Source organism: Eucyclogobius newberryi, unplaced genomic scaffold, assembly GCF_026437365.1.
Source record: "Eucyclogobius newberryi isolate DKJ021-1_F unplaced genomic scaffold, fEucNew1.0.hap1 SCAF_6, whole genome shotgun sequence".
NCBI lineage: Eukaryota > Metazoa > Chordata > Actinopteri > Gobiiformes > Gobiidae > Eucyclogobius > Eucyclogobius newberryi.
Window position 1 is genome coordinate 28514890 of NW_027316278.1, and position 18060 is coordinate 28532949.

General features: G+C 43.2%; 1 protein-coding gene across 1 annotated transcript in view; it reads left to right on the forward strand.

The window, feature by feature from the left end:
* The window catches only part of ipo11 (importin 11), a 194003-nt gene that overhangs the window by 136975 nt on the left and 38968 nt on the right, over window positions 1–18060 (forward strand). The window contains exons 25-29 of the mRNA XM_072432530.1: window positions 1946–2041; window positions 3336–3449; window positions 3907–4028; window positions 13913–14008; window positions 17830–17914. Coding sequence (XP_072288631.1) covers window positions 1946–2041; window positions 3336–3449; window positions 3907–4028; window positions 13913–14008; window positions 17830–17914 — 513 coding nt within the window. The remainder of the gene's footprint in view (window positions 1–1945; window positions 2042–3335; window positions 3450–3906; window positions 4029–13912; window positions 14009–17829; window positions 17915–18060) is intronic.

Here is an 18060-nt window from a genome sequence, read left to right on the forward strand (position 1 = left end):
ACAGTTGTATATTGTTTCAATAGAACCAATAATACCAGGTATAGCTACTTTTTGAAACTTTGGAAAGACTTTATGTCCACTATATTAAGCCTATGTGTGCATGTAACTGCTATTGGCAAAAACAAGTGCAATGTCGCTAAATTAGATCTTATGTTTCACTCTTAAACTGTGAGAAAATGGCTTATAACTTAATTCCTTTCCTTCCTTAATGTTTATTATAATGACGAGAGAGAGGAGCTTTGGCTGGATCATGAATGGGACAGATGGCGCACCAAGGGAAACGACTGCAAATTATGCATAGTTAAGATTAAAAAAGAACGTTGTAAATTTCTTCTGTGATAAGCCTGGGGGTGATACACAAAAAGTGACCGGATAGTGAGACAGGTGATGTAGCCTGCAGTCCTGGGAGAGTTTATGGAGGTTTACAACAGTGAGCGATCATGGTTTCCTCACACACGAGTCGCCCTGTCAAAGCAACTGTGATAGTGTGCAATGTTTTCACTATGCAATGTCATTTGAAAATAAAAAAAAAAAACATATGGTACTGGGAATTGGGTCCACAAACTCACTACAACCTTTTGGCTTTTTTATCATCTACAATCACGCATATGTTTGAGATATTATGGCAATACAGTACAGTAGTGGAAAACAACAACCATCAAACCTCCATCCAAACTGTGACTAAAGCTGAAACTTGACCTTGACTAGACCAGGACTGAAACGGGCCTAGAACATGACCAAACCGCGTGCTGCCCGGTGGTGGTTTGTATTCCACGTTGCCGCATGTCCTCCCCTCTATCATCCCCATTTCATGCTGAAACTGTCCTACGGGTCAAAAAAGCAGAACGTGACCAAACCGAGACTACAGCTCAAACCAAGAGTGTACACACCCCAAGTACTCAAAATATGTTGTTAACCGTCAAACCAATCCTGGCAATTATAGGAAAGTGCTCCTGATCTCATGCATTGTTGTTGAAGGATCCTGCAGTGAGTGACTGCTGTGCACCCGCTGTGCAGCCCACAGCGATGGGACCCTGCTGGAGCTCTGATGCCTTGATCTTGTTATGTTATTGTAGTTTGGGAGCACTCACAAATGCATGGGGAGGACCAACAGACTTTGGAGATCTGAGAGAAAGATGATTGGGATGTTCTACCTTGGTCATATAGTCACCCAATGTTTTATATTTAACTTTTTTTTTAAATTTCTTTGCACTCATGCCCACTAGGCCTTTAGAGTTCAGGATTGTGTCGTCATACCTCAAAGAATTAGCCAAATGTTAAACCAGTGGAGTTTTTAAAATGCAAAATACTAATCTTCCATCCAAGCATCCACTCCAATTTCTACACTATAATGTGATAAATGTATTCAGTGACCCAAACCCATCGATTTGTTCACGTCTCTTTTGTTTCTCCCATCTGGCCAGTAATAAATCAATCCCATGCCTCAAAGCCAGATACTCCCGAGTCAATTACAAAGAATGGGTTAAATGCAGGACAAATCTCCCTGCAGGGGACAATCATCTCAAATACATTCCAACTAGTTATATTTCTGTAGCTTTCACGGTGAATCTGAGGTCAGGTATTCTTTCTTTCTAACTCCACTTAAAATACTCTGCGGGATTCATTGAGATACCTCCATAAAGTTTAAGTTAAGAGGAGACTCACCTTGTCTGGCACTTTGTCTAGGCCAGGGCCTCAATTAAAGCCCCTCTTTTCTCCATTGTTTTATTATCTCTCGAGGGGAGTGACTTCTCTCCTCTTTCACCGCTGCATGTTTTTATACCATATACAATGTGACCCAGGTCTCGCACTGAGCTCCCCTGCCTTTATCGGTTCTGGCTCCTCCTCAACTTTTCCCTCAAGTGCCCTTCTGATTCTTCACACTGACTCTTTTCATTCGTCCCTATCTTAAACTGCGGCCTTTCCGCTGTCTCTCTCTCCGCAGGTGGTGGAGGTAGCTTTAAAGGTTAGTCCCGCACTGGCACCCCACTTGTTCCACCCCTTGCTGCCAGCCGTCTTCAGAGGAATCTTGGACGGAGAGGTAAAGCTTAGTGTTCTTTTTTCTTTTTTTTTTCCTTCTTCCTCCTTCTTCCTCAAAAAGCTCAACTTAAAAAAACGTGGAATGCATAAGCCGTCATATTTTCACTAGAGCTGTTGTAAGGACTTCAAACCCGTGCAAGCAGTCTTACGTACTTGTATCCTTGGATTTGTTCTTTTCTGTCACAAAGTATTTACTTCTTAAGCACCCTGGTGGGTTGTATTGATTGTCCATGTTCGTTAAAGGTCATTTTGTGACTAGAATGGGTCTATACAGAATGGGTTTTGTCACGGGAGGCTTCTCTACAGTTATTGAGGCTTTAAATGTATTGTTCATCTGCTGGGGGGTGTCTTGGCCTGTCACAGTAACACATTTTGAAGTGTGATGTATTGTCGCAGAAAGTATCGCCTTAAAGGATGATATTAAAACTACTTTATGCCACTGACACCAACCCACACGGTAGAATAATCCCAACGAACCCTATTCTAAAAAGTATAGTATCGTGAAAAACCTGAGCTGCACTTCAGTTTCCTGTTAAAGCTAATTTAAAGGTAGGATAAATAATGAGCCTCAAAAGAAATTGTTCCATTTATCATGTATAAGCAATTATCATGATTGGTGTACCAAAAGGCAATCAAGCAATACCAAAAGCTCCTGGCTATGATGCAGCCTATGAAATACTTACAAATGTACAATATATAAATTTTTAGTCCATTAAAATGATGAAACACTGGAAAGGAGTATTAAAGGCGGTATGGACGATTTTTCGGCGATGTGAGAACGCAGGCGGAAGTGCGCATGCGCACTCCCCCGTGCGGACTGATACAACACACACGTGCTTTTGTTTATTAGCGCAACGGAGCGCATCACATCGCTCTTCTCCCGTAGATTTCTGTCCACTTCTGCGTCAGCTCAAACTGTCTTTCTCCGTCTTCATTTTGCCCCGTACACTGAGGGAACTATATTATGATAGATCCATGCGCTTAGACACGCGGAAACGTGGGCACGAACCGCAGGCGGCTGCAGGTGAGCGATAGGTGCGTTTTATGATTGATACGTGGCAGGACAAATGATTTATCCACGCCACGAGGAAATATGATAAAAAATTTGCTGAAAAAAATCGTCCATACCACCTTTAATTTAGGAAACTTTCTGCACTTCAGACATACAGTGACACTATTCTCAAACTGCACTTGTATTCAATGTAGTTTGCTTCTGTCATACTATTGCTCTTAGAGTCCATTTATAAGAAATGTAGATGTTTTTTTGGTACTCAACCCTTGTGCCTGTGTTGCAGAGATACCCGGTTGTGATGGCCACATACCTGGGGATAATCGGGCGCGTGCTGCTGCAGAACTCAACTTTCTTCTCCTCCTTCCTCACTCAGATGGCCTCAGAGTGCAGCCAAAAGGTGACACTGCACGTTTGCCCTTCTCAAGTGTCTGCTCAGCATCATCTCTTGTCTTTTTTATTCCCCCCTGGAAGCCCTAACACCAAAGTGCCTGTTAAAGCGAAATTACACTGAACAAGGATTAAATTGATGAACCAAAGAATTGTTAATTGTTCGATTTTCAGTGTTTGAGTTCAGAGCCAACTGACATTTCTATAAATATCTGGTTTTGTCTGACCGAGGGCAACATTTGTTTGGCCTCGTTTCAACAGTTCTGGCTCAGTTGTAATAATTAAAACACGGATAACTGAATGTGTTATTGGTCTGTGTGTAAGGATACCCACAGCCCGTATCCGTAACAGTGAAGGTCAGTTTGTCACATCCATAATATAAAGCATGGTTTCCAGTGTGTCCAGGGATGTCAGACCGCTTTACAGTCAGGGATAATTGCAGCTCATTCTCATGTTGTGTGTCTCAGATGGAGCAGTTACTGGGCAGCCTGATCGAGATGTGGGTCGACCGCATGGACAGCATCACTCAGCCTGAGCGACGGAAGCTGTCCTCACTGGCCTTGCTCTCCCTTCTGCCGTCTGACAACGGGTGAGACCCCCATCATTCATTTATGTGCTGATGTGACGCAGGGAGGCTGAGCAGCGGAAAGGCTCACGACTGAAAAGAGGCTCCACCAGGAGGAAAGTGACAAGTAAACCTGACAAAATTGTTGAATTATTCATCCAGCCACTGTTGATCCTTTTAGGCTTCAGCGTGTGGAACAGTGCTGTCTGTGATTTTAACTAGATTGGTACTAAAGACTGGCTTCTCACTGCCAGAAGTTTTCAATTTCACTGAAGTTGTTTTTTGCATCTAGCAGTGAAAGAAAACTCAAAACTGAACAACTGAAAAGCATATTTGAACACATTTAAAATCAGTTTAATATTTCCAGCTGGGCAGAATGGGATGATGGGGCAGACTGGCACTCGGTTGGCGTGTATGGAATATATAATGCACCAAGGTAACTCTGAGCATCTGGAAAAAACAGTATTAGAAGGATGCATTATAATCATTTTAATGGATCCACATTTTCAAAATGAAAAGCTGGGCTATTAAATGGGTAACTTGTCAAAATCAAACCCGAACCCTTAGCAGTCAATAGTTGGTTTACCGATTACACTAAAGGCTCATTTATGCTCCATTTTCTTACTTAAACTGCTCTCAAGCATTCCAAGCCTGGTTATCGTAGCTTAATTTGTACTTCCAACTGTTCCTAAAGTCAAATATATTTTCTGTTAAATAACCACCAGACGGCGCTCAAAGCCAGTTAGCTAATTGACCGAAACCAAAGACTAAGTTTAACCAAATGATGGACAAAACCACGTAGAGGACGAACAGAGGCCTCTATGCTTATCCGTATGTGCAACGAGCGTAGAGCATAACTGAGCACTTACTCAGTGTTTTTCAATAGCTTTTTCCACACTGGACGAGAGCATTATAAGTGTAACTGCAAAGGCAGGTCTTTGAACTGTGCACAACACAACGTGCTGTTTAAACACATAATTTAGGCGTGATTATGAATAAAGCACTCTTTATTAAAGAGTCATGGTGTAAAGTCGTTAGTGTTATGCTCTTACCTTACTTGAGCTTAAGAATGATAATCATTATTTGGCTTTTGAGGTGACAACAAGAATACTCTCGCACACCAGCCCTATCATCATTACCCTTTACCACAAACACAAACATGGGGATTTAGGCCTAGTTTGTGAGAGTATTTTTTGCTCTTGTGACAAATATAGGATAGCACTTCTTTCCACTGTGAACAAAAAAGGGAAATAAACATGTATAGTCTTCACATAAACTTTCACTTTCTAAAAGTGTATACACTATACTTTACATTGAATCTGAGTGAAACTTTTCATAAGGGAATCTTAACTTTTCCCATAATGGACAAATCATACTTTATAGTGATAGTTGTCTTCATCAAGATTCTATGTGCTCTGCGTTTTGGTACTCAGATATGGTCATTATAATGTGGACAGGCGTGAAATGCTTTGTTTCAACCCTAAATGTGGTCAGGCATCGGCGATTGAATTTGACAGCCGTGGCTTGTTCTGCATGGCATGACAAATCAGCGCCACAAAGATGGAAGCTTTGCATTTTGTCTGCTGTAGACTATAAAAGTGAGGTCATTTTTAGGTTTTTACATTGTTTTTTGTTTGTTTTTTACATTGAAATTGCGCAGCTGGCTTAAACTTTAATTTGAGACACATCTTTGTCGGATAGGGCTCTGGAGCTGTGCAATTATCCGTTTATTTGCAATTACAGTTATTCTAATCAATTTCAAAATTGTGTTCACTCAGAATAAAATTAAACCATTTTTAAAATTGCTAATCATGTAGTGGAGCCCCGTCCAATCTACAGTGGCCCCTTGAAAAAGAGGATTTTAATCTCGGACAGAATTTGAAACATGAATCACAAATCGAGAGTTGCGCATGTAACTAAGGTTCTATGAATTCCGGATGACCGCCAGAGGACAGTGCTTAGCACCTGGATATCTACATGTGCGCAGCACATAGGTCGAGATTAGTACCAACAAAGTCACGTGGTGGACGTGACATGGGTGACGTCAGAACCAGCCCATATATATACCTGACGCACCCAGCGCTCTTTTCTTTCGAAATGCACTCGCAAAAACTCTGAGTGACAGGAAACTCTGGCGGTCATCCGGAATTCATGGAACCTTAGTTACATACGTAACTCTCGTTCTATTTCATTCCTCCTGACCGCCAGAGGACGGTGCTTAGCACCTGGATGACTCATACCAACAAGGTCACGAAGAGTCTGCTCTTACCAGGATTAGTTGCCGATTGCAGAAGCGGACACCACCACTGGATCCACTGGATGAGGAGTCGCCACATTCACTCTGTAGAAGCGGGCGAAGGTACAGGAGGAAGCCCACGTAGCTGCAGCACAGAAGTCATTCAGTGGGACACCCTTCAGCGCGGCAAGGAGGTGGACACTCCTCTGGTAGAATGGCAAGTAACTTTGGGAGGCTGAAGAGCCCTAGATCGATACGTCTGAAGGATGGCGTCCACAACCCAATGTGAAAGCCTCTGTTTGGAGACAGCAGAGCCTTTTTGCGACCCCCATAACAAACAAACAGGGCATCCGTCTTGCGAAGCCCAGCAGTCACATTAATATAATACCGCAGCATACGGACAGGACACAAAGGACTAACATCAGAGTCCCCAAGTTCAGACTCTGGAGCATAAACAGCCAGCGAAAGTGGCTGATTAACGTGAAAAGCAGAGACTCTCTTTGGTAAAAACAGATGGGTTAGGCCACAAGGTAACACCAGACATATCCGAATTCCAGCGAATGCAATTGTCAGCGATTGACAAAGCATGGAGCTCCCCAATACGCTTTGCAGAGGAGATTGCAAGCAGAAACGCTGCCTTCACTGACACCCATCTCAACTGAGCCCCATCCAATGGCTCAAACGGTGGGGAACACAATCCTTCTAGGACTAATGGAAGATCCCAAGAACGGGGCTTTCACTGAAAGCCCCAATTGTGACACATGGTCCAGTAGAATGGAAGTGTCTCCGAGTGCTTGTTCCCGACTCCGAGCACACACAAGCCAGTCGTCCAAGTACGGCAGAATTCTCATTCCGCGGGCTTGAAGGGGCGCAAAAACTGCCGCCACACACCTGGTGAAGGTACGGGGCGCCAGAGAGAGCCCGAAGGGGAGCACTCTGAACTGGTACGCCTGATCTTCGAAAGCAAAGCGAAGAAACGGTCTGTGGTGTGGTGCCACAGGTACATGGAAATAAGCGTTAAGTCGACACTTGTGAACCAATCCCCTTCCCTGACCGACTGCAGGACATCCGCGGTACGGAGCATGTGAAAACGTAGCACCTTGACATAATGATTTAGGCGCCTGAGATCGAGAATCGGACGAAAACCTCCATCCTTTTTTGGAACTAGAAAATAGATTGAATAGAACCCCTTTAACTGTTCTGAACTCTGAACAACTTCTATGGCACCTTTCCGCAAAAGTTCTTGAATCTCCTGTCGGAGGGCCATGGACCTCACTGGGTCGGAAACAACGGTTCTTTTTACCCCCTCAAAATTTGGGGGATTCCTTGTGAACTGAATTTTGTAGCCCTCGAACAGGGTTTAAATCACCCACGGGTCTGTAACTAAGGCCTCCCAACAACCGCGACGGCTTTCGGAAAAACTGCTCGGGACCAGATGTAGAGTGTCAAACTCTACTGTTGTGGCCGCCTTGAGGCCTGGGGGGGGCGGTCCCGGCGAACCTGGCGGTCATTTCTTGGGGCCCTGCCCCTTGGTGGCCGAAACATGGGCTGGAGAGAGGGTCGACTGGCCTGACCGTGGCCATCAAAAACACGTCCAGATCCTGGTAAGGTTGAGACTCTTGCCGCTGGGTGAAAAGAGCTAGCACCTCTGGGCTGGGGTCTGGGGCCACGATGCAGTTCAGCAAAGTGTCTGCGAGATTTATTTGCCTCAACAGCCCGCTCCAAGGTCTGCTGGGCAGCGGGTCCAAACACATGACCTGGCACAACAGGTAAAGTGCGAAGTGTATCCCTGCAAGACTCTGACAGGGGGGACTGGGCTAGCCACACCTGGCGACCAGCAATGGTCAGAGTGGACATCAGCCTTCCAAGCTCTCTCGACATGTAAGCAAACGCCTGAAGTGAAGCATCACTCAGGCTCTGCGTAGCATTGTCAACTCCAGCCTCTTTCAGAGACTGAGAAAGGGCAATGGCTAGATGAGAAAGGCAGTTACCCAGGCGACCAAGCCGAGCCGCCGCATCATAACTTTTAGTAATGAGGTCATCCGTAACTCTGCACTAAGGACGTGTGCAACGGGCTTCCGGTCGAGCAGCATCCACAGGCGCTACAACCAGGCCCGCAATAGTGCCATCAACGGAGGGCATGCGATCCAATCCGTACTTAGCTGCATCTTGCATAGCACTCAAACTCCTGCATTCCCTTGGGAAATGAGTAAATGACTTGGGATCTGCCCAACATCGTTGGAGCTCCTCAATGTATGGCAAAGAGGCCGGAACGCTGAATACAGCCGTCACAGGTGTCTCTACTCCAAGTCTCGACAAGGCCAACTGAATAGCCTCGTGAACAGAGGAAAACTCAGGCTCTGTCTCCAAGGGCTCCAGGTCTGAGGAGCGGGAGCTCACAACAGAGGGGTTAGGAGAGTGACAGCCTTCTACCCGAGCCCCCAGAAAATCTGCACCATCTGCTCTGAACAAAGTGTCTGAAGCAGCAATGGATATAGCGTCCTCCTGAGGATGATCAGCACTGGAGTCTGTCTGGTTATCCTCATCATCCAGAATGGGGCTAGGCACAGTGGAGGGACCACTAGGTTTTAGACTGAGAAACAAAGACTTAATCTGAGCAAATTCAGAAGCCAAAGTGTCCACTTTGGCAGACAACGCCTGATCAGGATGACTTCTCTTGGCCTCAGGGGCCTCCATGCAGGGACGCTTGCGGCGTTTATGGTCCTTAACAGGACTAGAGGCAAGAGTCAGTTTGGGCATAGTACTCTCAACCGCTGCCAATCTAGCGGTCCTGTCTGCCAGTGGAATGGAGATACAATTGAAACAGGCATCTTCTGTGAGAGCCTGTTTCAGATGTCCAATCCTCACACAATGTGGACATAGGGTATGGCCATCTTCTGGGCTTAAAGGAGCCAAAGCAACTGTTGCAACCATGCAACAGGAATGACATCATCTTGTGAGCTTTCCGGAGTGAATAACACTCACAAGTCACTGGCTCATGTACCGCGCTTAATTAGAAGGCGCGGGTGAACACGCACAGGCTACCGTCGCCACAAACTGAGGCAGAAGCAACGGGCTAGTGAGCGGGAGAAACACTCACGAGTCCCAGACTTGCGGTGTCACAGGAGCGGAGAGCACTCACGGAACACCGGTTGAGATTGAGAATAGTCAGTAACCACAGTGCCGTTGAAGCAAAAAAACACTCACGAGGCACCGGGTCACGCAGGTGTAAAAAATACAATACAACCGAAGTATAGCTAGCAACAAGACAAGCTAATAAATGGTCAAGCCACAGGAGCGGAGTCACTCACAGGTTATCACGAGCTCATACGCGGCGTTAAAAAAAAAAAAAACACTCACGAAATGGCGGTGCCGCAGGAGCGAAAAACACTCTGGTGTACTAGCCTAGCAGGCTCTGAATAGATGCGCTAATGTATCAAAGTCCGCAGACTGTCGGATAATTAGCTGAGAAAAGCTGGCCGCCAAGCATATGAGGGCTAACCAGGTAGTAATAGTCGGTGTCAACACACAGCGTATCAATATTTAGCCAGAAAACGACAAAAAATACTCACTGCAGGTGATGATAACAGTCAAAAAATTTGATACCGTCTCGCAGCCTCCGGAGGACGCGACGCGCAGCTCCAATATATGAGGCTTCAAGCGAGAACGGGTTGAAAATCCAAAGCAATATTCCAAGAAGGAACTTCGACCTATCGCTGATGCGAGAAATGTAGAAAGAAAAGAGCGCTGGGTGCGTCAGGTATATATATGGGCTGGTTCTGACGTCACCCATGTCACGTCCACCACATGACTTTGTTGGTATTAATCTCGACCTATGTGCTGCGCACATGTAGATATCCAGGTGCTAAGCACCGTCCTCTGGCGGTCAGGAGGAATTAAATAGAACACTACTGATGAATGATAGTATATTTTAAGCATAACGTTTGACAGTACATAGATACTAGTGCAGCTCTGGTGGTGCCGGCGGAGTGCTGTAGTGACTTTTCGACGGACGCCCAGAGCCAGCACAGCAGCAGGAGCAGCTAGTACTAGTAGCTTCCCTGACCCGCCAGCCCCGCCCACATTCTGTTCGAATGCGTAAGGGTCTTGAACCCAAGTCAGAGCCAATGAAGTCGTCGGTCATCCATTTACCTATCCAATTCCAGTCAGAGGTTTTAATGCGTCACACTGAGATACGGTAGTAGCTCTTCCCCCCCGTTCCAAAACATTCAAGATGGCGGACCCGGCTCGTGACCGAGTGTTTACTTCTGCTCTCGCTTCGGTTTGATCAATCAAGAAAGTCCGCTCTACTTGCCGTGATGAACGTGCGTTAGATGCGGTTATACGAAGGGTGTCATCACGATTCAAGAGACATTTTCTGCGCTCGGGGACTGATAACGCGGAACACGCCTTGTTGACAAGGGCTACGTAATATCCGGCTAAGCGTGCCGCGTTTTTTGCGTCACTTCTGGATTTATGTGATTGGTACTGTCTCTGCTCTCTAAACTCCGGCCTAGAAATTGAAACGCAGCTGTCGAGCCCCAGACCCATACACAGTTTTGATAAGTAGTTTGCCAAAACGTGTTGGGAATGGCTGGTCAGCCAAACTAGTAGCATTAGTGGTATTAGTAGTAGTATGTATCGGCAGGTGTTATTGTCACAGTGCTTTTGTTAATGACTTTGGGTTGATTGTGAGTAAACTTTTCCTAAAAAGTTTGATGATGCACATATTTCTCTTCATGTTTAGCATGCAGCACTGCGGGGGTATTATCACACAACCCTGCCTGAGTCATCACAATCTCTCATCAGCTTATTTTGGCTCATCGCTGACACCTTACTTTGCAACTCTATCAGCTCTGAAGGAAAGCCAATACGCGCTCAGCCCCAGGAACAACAGTTTTTTTCACCTCTTGAGTTAGAAGCTGTGATCTTGTTTTGATTCCAAGTGCGTCTCCTTTAGCAGGCAGAGGATCCTGGAACGTCTGTTGATTAGACTGGCATCAAGAGATCCACTGCTTTAACAAGTCTTTTACTGGGGATTTAACTTTTCTGGTGGAGGAGCTGCCACATGAAGATGTAATAGTTTTGCCTGGAATGTTCCATTGTATGGCATTAAAAATATCATTCTCCATGGAGGCAAGCAGATGATGCCACCACCTTATGGGTCAGATCTTGGAAGAGAGGAGCTCGCTCACAGTAAGAATCAAGCCCAGCAGATAAAAATCCATCTTTAATGTGATGCATGCATGCAGTTGTTGCCATGGCTGCCAATTCTGAGACGATCAAGAGGAAATTGGGGTCAAAGGTGTTTACTGATCTTCTAGCTTATTACAGGTGAAATGTGGGCCAGCCAAAGGTAGAAGTTTAAGAAAATGGCAAAAGTAGGTTCAAAAGTCAGAACTATTCTATTTATTGATATATAATGTACTGTGTCATCAGGGTTCCTATGGACAACTTTGGCAAGCAGTTGACTACTTTTATCCGCATCAAATGTTTGCGTCACATCGCCGGACTAGCCGTAGGACTTTTTACATTTCATGATTTTGGACAAGCGTCAATGTTTATGTCCAGCATTCCAGTGCCTTTGAATTGCCTCACACACAGAAGGATTAATATGAGAAGAATGAAATATGAACTGCTGCAATAAACAGTTTTATACATAATGTTATTTGCTAACTGTGTTCGTGGAAATTGATTTGGGGCGGAAAGATAAGTACAAATTTAAATTGCAAAGTGGGTCTGGTGCTTTCCTTTAAAGGGTTGGTCTCCTCTTGAGCATTATTGCAAACTTATCCAGCCACAGAATTTATTTAACCGAAGCGTTCAATATGGTGGCCACATCAGATCTTGTGATTTTGAAGGTAACAGCTCTGTTTTTTATTGTTGTATTTGGAAGTACAAAACCTCTCCATACGTTGCAATACATTCGATTATAAACCTAAATAACCTCAACTTTACTTCTACCAAGCCATACAAAATATCTATGTACTATGAATTGACACCAGAATGAACTTGGTGAAACAAGCACACAACTGATAAGACGAATAGTGGCATTTTGCCCGTAGTCGGCCTCAAAAACGTCTCTTGTTGTCGCTGTGGTAGCTTCAAACCTGCAGTACATAGTGACTTATAAAAGTTTATTCTTGACTTGATCTGAGAAGCTGTGAAGAGTCATCTGTCATTATAAAACTGACAACATGAAAAAATGATCAAAAGTGACAAAAACAAAATTAGAATTGAACTTGAAAAACTGACCCCCGAAGAAGGGGGCCTCCTGGGGCTGCAATAAAATCTGTGAAACTAAATTTACCCACCGGTCCCCGTGGTCAAATCTCCTTGAGTTTCCCCAAAGGTTTCCAGGGAAATTTTGCCATATGTGCGTCTGTCAAGCGCTGATTTATTATTTTATTTTATTATTTTTCATTTTTCTCAACTTCATGCTCACTGAACTTTATGCAACATTGCCGGAGGTCAGCCTAGGCGAGTACTTGAACTGACAGGGAGCCTTTGATGCATCCGTGCTGTAAGCTACGCACGCACGCACACACAAGCACACACAAACACACACACACACACACACACGTACGCTCACACGCTTTATAGCACATTGGCTTTGTATTCACTACTTTATATTCCTATCGACAAGGGAAAACCCACTCTTTTCCCTGATCTTTCAATGGACAGCTCTAATGATTTATCAATGAGTTTTCCCTGTCCACTGTCACCAACTCAAGGTCTCACAGTGTTTTTCAACACAATGAATAAAAGAAAAAAGATATTAGTTTATCCCTATAAAAGGACTTGTATCAGGTTGTATCTTTGAAATTACTTTTATCAAGAGGCACAAAAACTGCCATGAGCATCTAACAGTTTATTTTTTTGGCACGAGACAAAAGACTAGATTGATGTAATTTACAATGATTGGTTCAATTCACAACTTTGGCCACATTCATTTTGTGTTATTATTTTTTATGTTTATACTTCATGCTTATTTTTCATAATTTAGGCTTTCACTAGCTTTAAGTATAAAGCAGCTTTGGTCATTACAGACTAGAAACTAAGACCAATGTAAATCCTCACGTGCCTCACTACTTTGTATTCCAGCAATATTATTTTGAAGTATCTGTAACTTCCTATGTATTTAAAAAAAATCTCTAAAAAGTAAATATTCAATTCTGGGCCATTTGAAATGATTTACCTTAGTTCACAGAGGTTTAGTATGATCCACAGTATTAATAAACATTATGTCCCTTGCAATAATAATAATGCAATAATGTTGTGTTTTTATGGTGATTCCTGTGACTACAAGCTATTCATTATATTATTATTATTAATGTATAACCTGGTTGCTCTCAAGTGTGTAAAAAACAACAACAACAACAACACAGCTTTATGTAATTCCTGGTAGTAATAAAAATGTGAGCTGAGGAAGAAATAGAGCTGGTGAGAAATCGCTGACTGGAACATGCTGGACTTGTGTCGGTTCTAGTGATGAATGGCACTTATAGCCTTTTCCTCTGGACGGCCATGTGTTTCATTTGACAGCCACTTTATCAACCTGACTGGCTCCAAGTTGATCCAACAGAAAGGCAGACGTTTCTGATGCCCGTGTGCTTATATGGTCCAGCAACTGCACTGCTCACTGACTTTGTGTGTGTGTGTGTGCGTGCAGAGTGATACAGGAAAAGTTCTGTGGCATCATCAACATCACCGTGGAGGCGCTGCACGACGTCATGACTGAGGATACAGAGACCGGGACCTATAAAGAGTAAGAATTCATCTTTTTCTCTGGACAAAGTCACAGGAGATGTCGAAAGCTAGTGTTGATTGTAAGAGCTGCCTGTGTGACATGTTTACCTGAAATGCCATTAGCTGAGAACAGCTGAGAGTGCAAAACGTTTCAGTCGTAGGATCTGGCAACGCAAAGTGAGGAGGTCATTCTACTGTCTGTCTGAATAATCATCTTGATAATCAAAACTAAAATTATGAGCGTAACTTTACATTATAAAATGTCCTTCTTGTATAATTCAACATGACACGTTTCCAGTTAGTACGTTTTATGACAGATATGGGTAATATTTAACAGGACATTAATCCTTTACAGACACCTTTAAATTACTTTGTCGCCAGTAATATACTTTAAAGGAGAACTACCATGTATTATGCGTCTTGTGATTAGTCTTTAAACATGCTCTTGAGCACCCTTAATGTGCCATCTAATGTTTTTGGGGGGGGAAAGATTACATTAAAAACTAAATTATATTTGGATTTCTGCTGTTTCCCATGAGACAAACTGAGTTTTGGCACCATCAACTGGCTGCAGAGGGAACAGGCTCATAAAAAACCAACAGGAAAGTTCTCCTTGTAATGCAAGGATGCATGCAGTTGATAAGATGGGAGAACTTCAGAGTCTGTCAATCATTTATGGACTTAAAAAGTGTGTTTTTGACTCTCGGAAGGGAGACTATTTTCCAACCAGGATTCCTCAAATTGGCACGAATTAAGCTAAATGGCCTTCCAGGTATGTTTTTGATGAGGAAACAATGTTAAAGCATGGCTAAAAATTCAAAAAAGTAAAATTTGCATACTGCATCCTTCAAGTAAATAAGTGATTATGTAATCCACTTTGAATAATTACATTTTTGCATGTACTTTTCTTTACGTCTATAGAACATACAATATATCTAGGATGAAGTTACTTACACAGCTGTGGGAACAGCGCTGCTTTATATTTCATTGTTTTTAACATCAAATGGCAATGGCAGAGGTTGAAGCATTTCAGAATGACAAATAAACAGTTATTTAGGCACTCAATATAGACTTCTGCTGAGTATTTTTGTGTTCAGAAAGAGACCTCAAGGGTCTATTTAAACATTTATGAAAGAATGCATGTGTTTTTTGAGATTCAATCCTCCACATACCAAGGGTAAAAGGTTCAAATTGTGTAACAACTTATCATAAAATATTTATGAAGTACTTGCTTTAATTCAAACTTGCAAATTATGTAATATTACAACAATTGTCCCTGACGGACGACAACCTTGCCATTATAATAGTATCAAAACACTTGCTCTTACCACAGCTCACAGCAGGGGCCCGCTTGTCCCCTCCATCTCTGTCCCCTCTGGCTAAGCTGAAGATCTGCCACCGTCCACAGATGCCCGTCCCTTTGCTTTAAAGACTTTCCCGACGTGTCTTTGAGACCTGATCTGACACGCCGTGTGCGGAGGCTTTTTTCTGCTGCTGCTGCTTGAATTGTTCTGTCCCCCCTGCTGTGCGTCATATCCAACTTAAATATTTATGAGTGCGTTAGCTGTCCTATTATTGAACGAGACAGCAGTGGATAATGCCATCACGTCGCATTTCTGAGACAAAATAAGGCTTTTCGTTAGATTTTTTGCTTATCAGATTTGACACTCCTCTGCTTGACTTGATGTATTTGGACAGGGCAAGTCCTTTATTATTAATGAAATTCCCAAAAAGGGACCGGACTGTACCGTATTTTGCGCCCCGGATTATAACGCGCACCATCAATAAATGGTCCACTATAGATACTTGTTCATATATAAAGGGCACCGGGCTAAAGCGCATTAAACTAAACAAAACAGACTGATAAGTCAGTCAGTTGAGCTTTATTAAATACGTTCAACTCATTCAGATCAACATTGTTCAACATCAAACAGACACTGCTACCGCTAAAAAACATGTTAGCATATTCACAACAGCTCACTAAGCTAGTCTGATATCACTAAAAGAAACGTTAGCGTATTCACAACCATTCTCAGATGAGCTCACTTATAAAAACGTAAAACACAATACACTCACTTTTTCAGTTCATCCCTCGTCTACAAATCCCTCAATACCGCATCCCCGGATCCATCTCGAGTCACGCAGTTCATTGATGATTCCGGCCTTTCTGAAAGCTCTGACCACAGTTGACTGATACTTTAACCCAGAGTTTAAAATCTGCGTTGTCTCTTGTGATAATACAATAGATCCATGGTCTCTTGGCAGGAGCCATCTTGGCCCAAGATTCTTGGGGTCTTTTATTTAGGTGTCCGTGTTGGGCCTGACGGATAATGTGGTTTACATTTTGACAGAACGACACAAGCACCGTGTGTAGCGGTGGCCTACTGTTCCCAGAATGCTTTGCATACATGTTGTTAGGACTTCCGTACTAGTACTGTAAACGTGTTTCTAGACGTGCGTCTGAGTCCTGAGTCTTCTTTATACACCATGTACCACACAAAATCGCTTTCAGGTCAGTAAGCACAACCAGAAATAATCCATGTATTTATCACACCGGATTATAAAGAATCGTTTTTTGAGGACATTAAAGGCGTTTAAGTGCGCCTTATAGTGTGGAAAATACAGTAGTTAGAATGAGGAATCACACCAAATTGGAATATAGCAACTTTGTTTGACCTGTAACATGGCCTGGTATTACCACCTGCTTATTCTACAAATAATGACAACGTGAAACAAGGTTGTTTGAACTCTGGGGGGGAAAGCACGTGTACAGAAGTATTTACAGCCTTTGCTCAAAACTTTGTTGAAGCACCAAAAGTGTACACTTATTTTGGGGCTGTTTCTCCTGTTCTTTGCCAAACCTCTCAGGCGCCATCAGGTTGAATGGTGAGCGTCAGTTCACAGCCATTTTCAAATCTCTCCAGAGATGTTCAATTGGGTTAAAGTCTGGGCTCTGGCTGGACCACTCAAGGACATTTATAGAGTTGTCCTGTAGCTACTCCTTTGTTATCCTGTCGGTGTGCTTAGGGTCGTTGTCTTGTTAGAACATGTTTGCTTTTCCAAATCATGTCCAATCAACTGAATTCAGGTGGAGTCCAATCAAGCTGTAGAAGCATCTCAAGGACGATCAGTCGAAAAAACGATGTACCTGAGCTCAATTTTGAGCATGTGTTATTTTTTAATTTGCAAAGAGTTCTAACCTTTCAAGTTGTAGAATTTTGAGACAATAATGAATTTGGATTAAGGCTGTAACTTAAGAAAATGTAGAAAAAGTGAAGCACTGTTAATACTTTGCAGATGCATAAGATGTAGAAACTTAAAATATAATTAAAAGCATATTTAATCCACATTACAAATGGTACAGTTTCTCTATGTTTTAGCAACAACAGCCATGCCTGTCGCTTCAATACAAAAGATTGCGGTTCCCTTAATGGAATTTATTTATTTAAGGACTAGAAAGCTCAGGTGTGGATTATTTCTTTCATTCAAACAACTGGTGGTGTCCTATGCCTCTCAATGACACTTCTGGGACCACACCCAATATATGAATGCTCTGGTACACGTCACATTCTGCCTATTAGTCATTTTATCACCTCTAAAAATAATATATTCTACCTTTCCATTGAACATGCGCTTATTAAGAAAAAGTACCCATATACACTCAAAGGTTTCTCAAGTTTGTTCTGTTGCGTGTGCGTAAATGAGCTGAAATGAATAGTGCGGTGCCAGAGAGTTCAGCCTTTATGTCTGTGTGTGTTCTCCGCCTTTTTCTGAAATTGTCCTCCAACTGTGCACTTTAACGCGCGCTTAATATGTAGCTGAATGATGATGTGCTTGCAGCTGCATGCTGATGAGCCACTTGGAGGAGCCCAAGCTGAGCGATGATGAGGAGCCGCCGACGGAGCAGGACAAGAGGAAGAAACTGGTGAGAAACAATGCAGTCTCAGAACACGGCAGATTTCAAGCTCACATCACTCCACAAGCAGTTCAGTCGCAATTAACAGCTTTACGGCTGTTTTTGTGTGCATTTGCTTTTCGTACAGTCTATTATTTCTAGTAATTAGCATGACC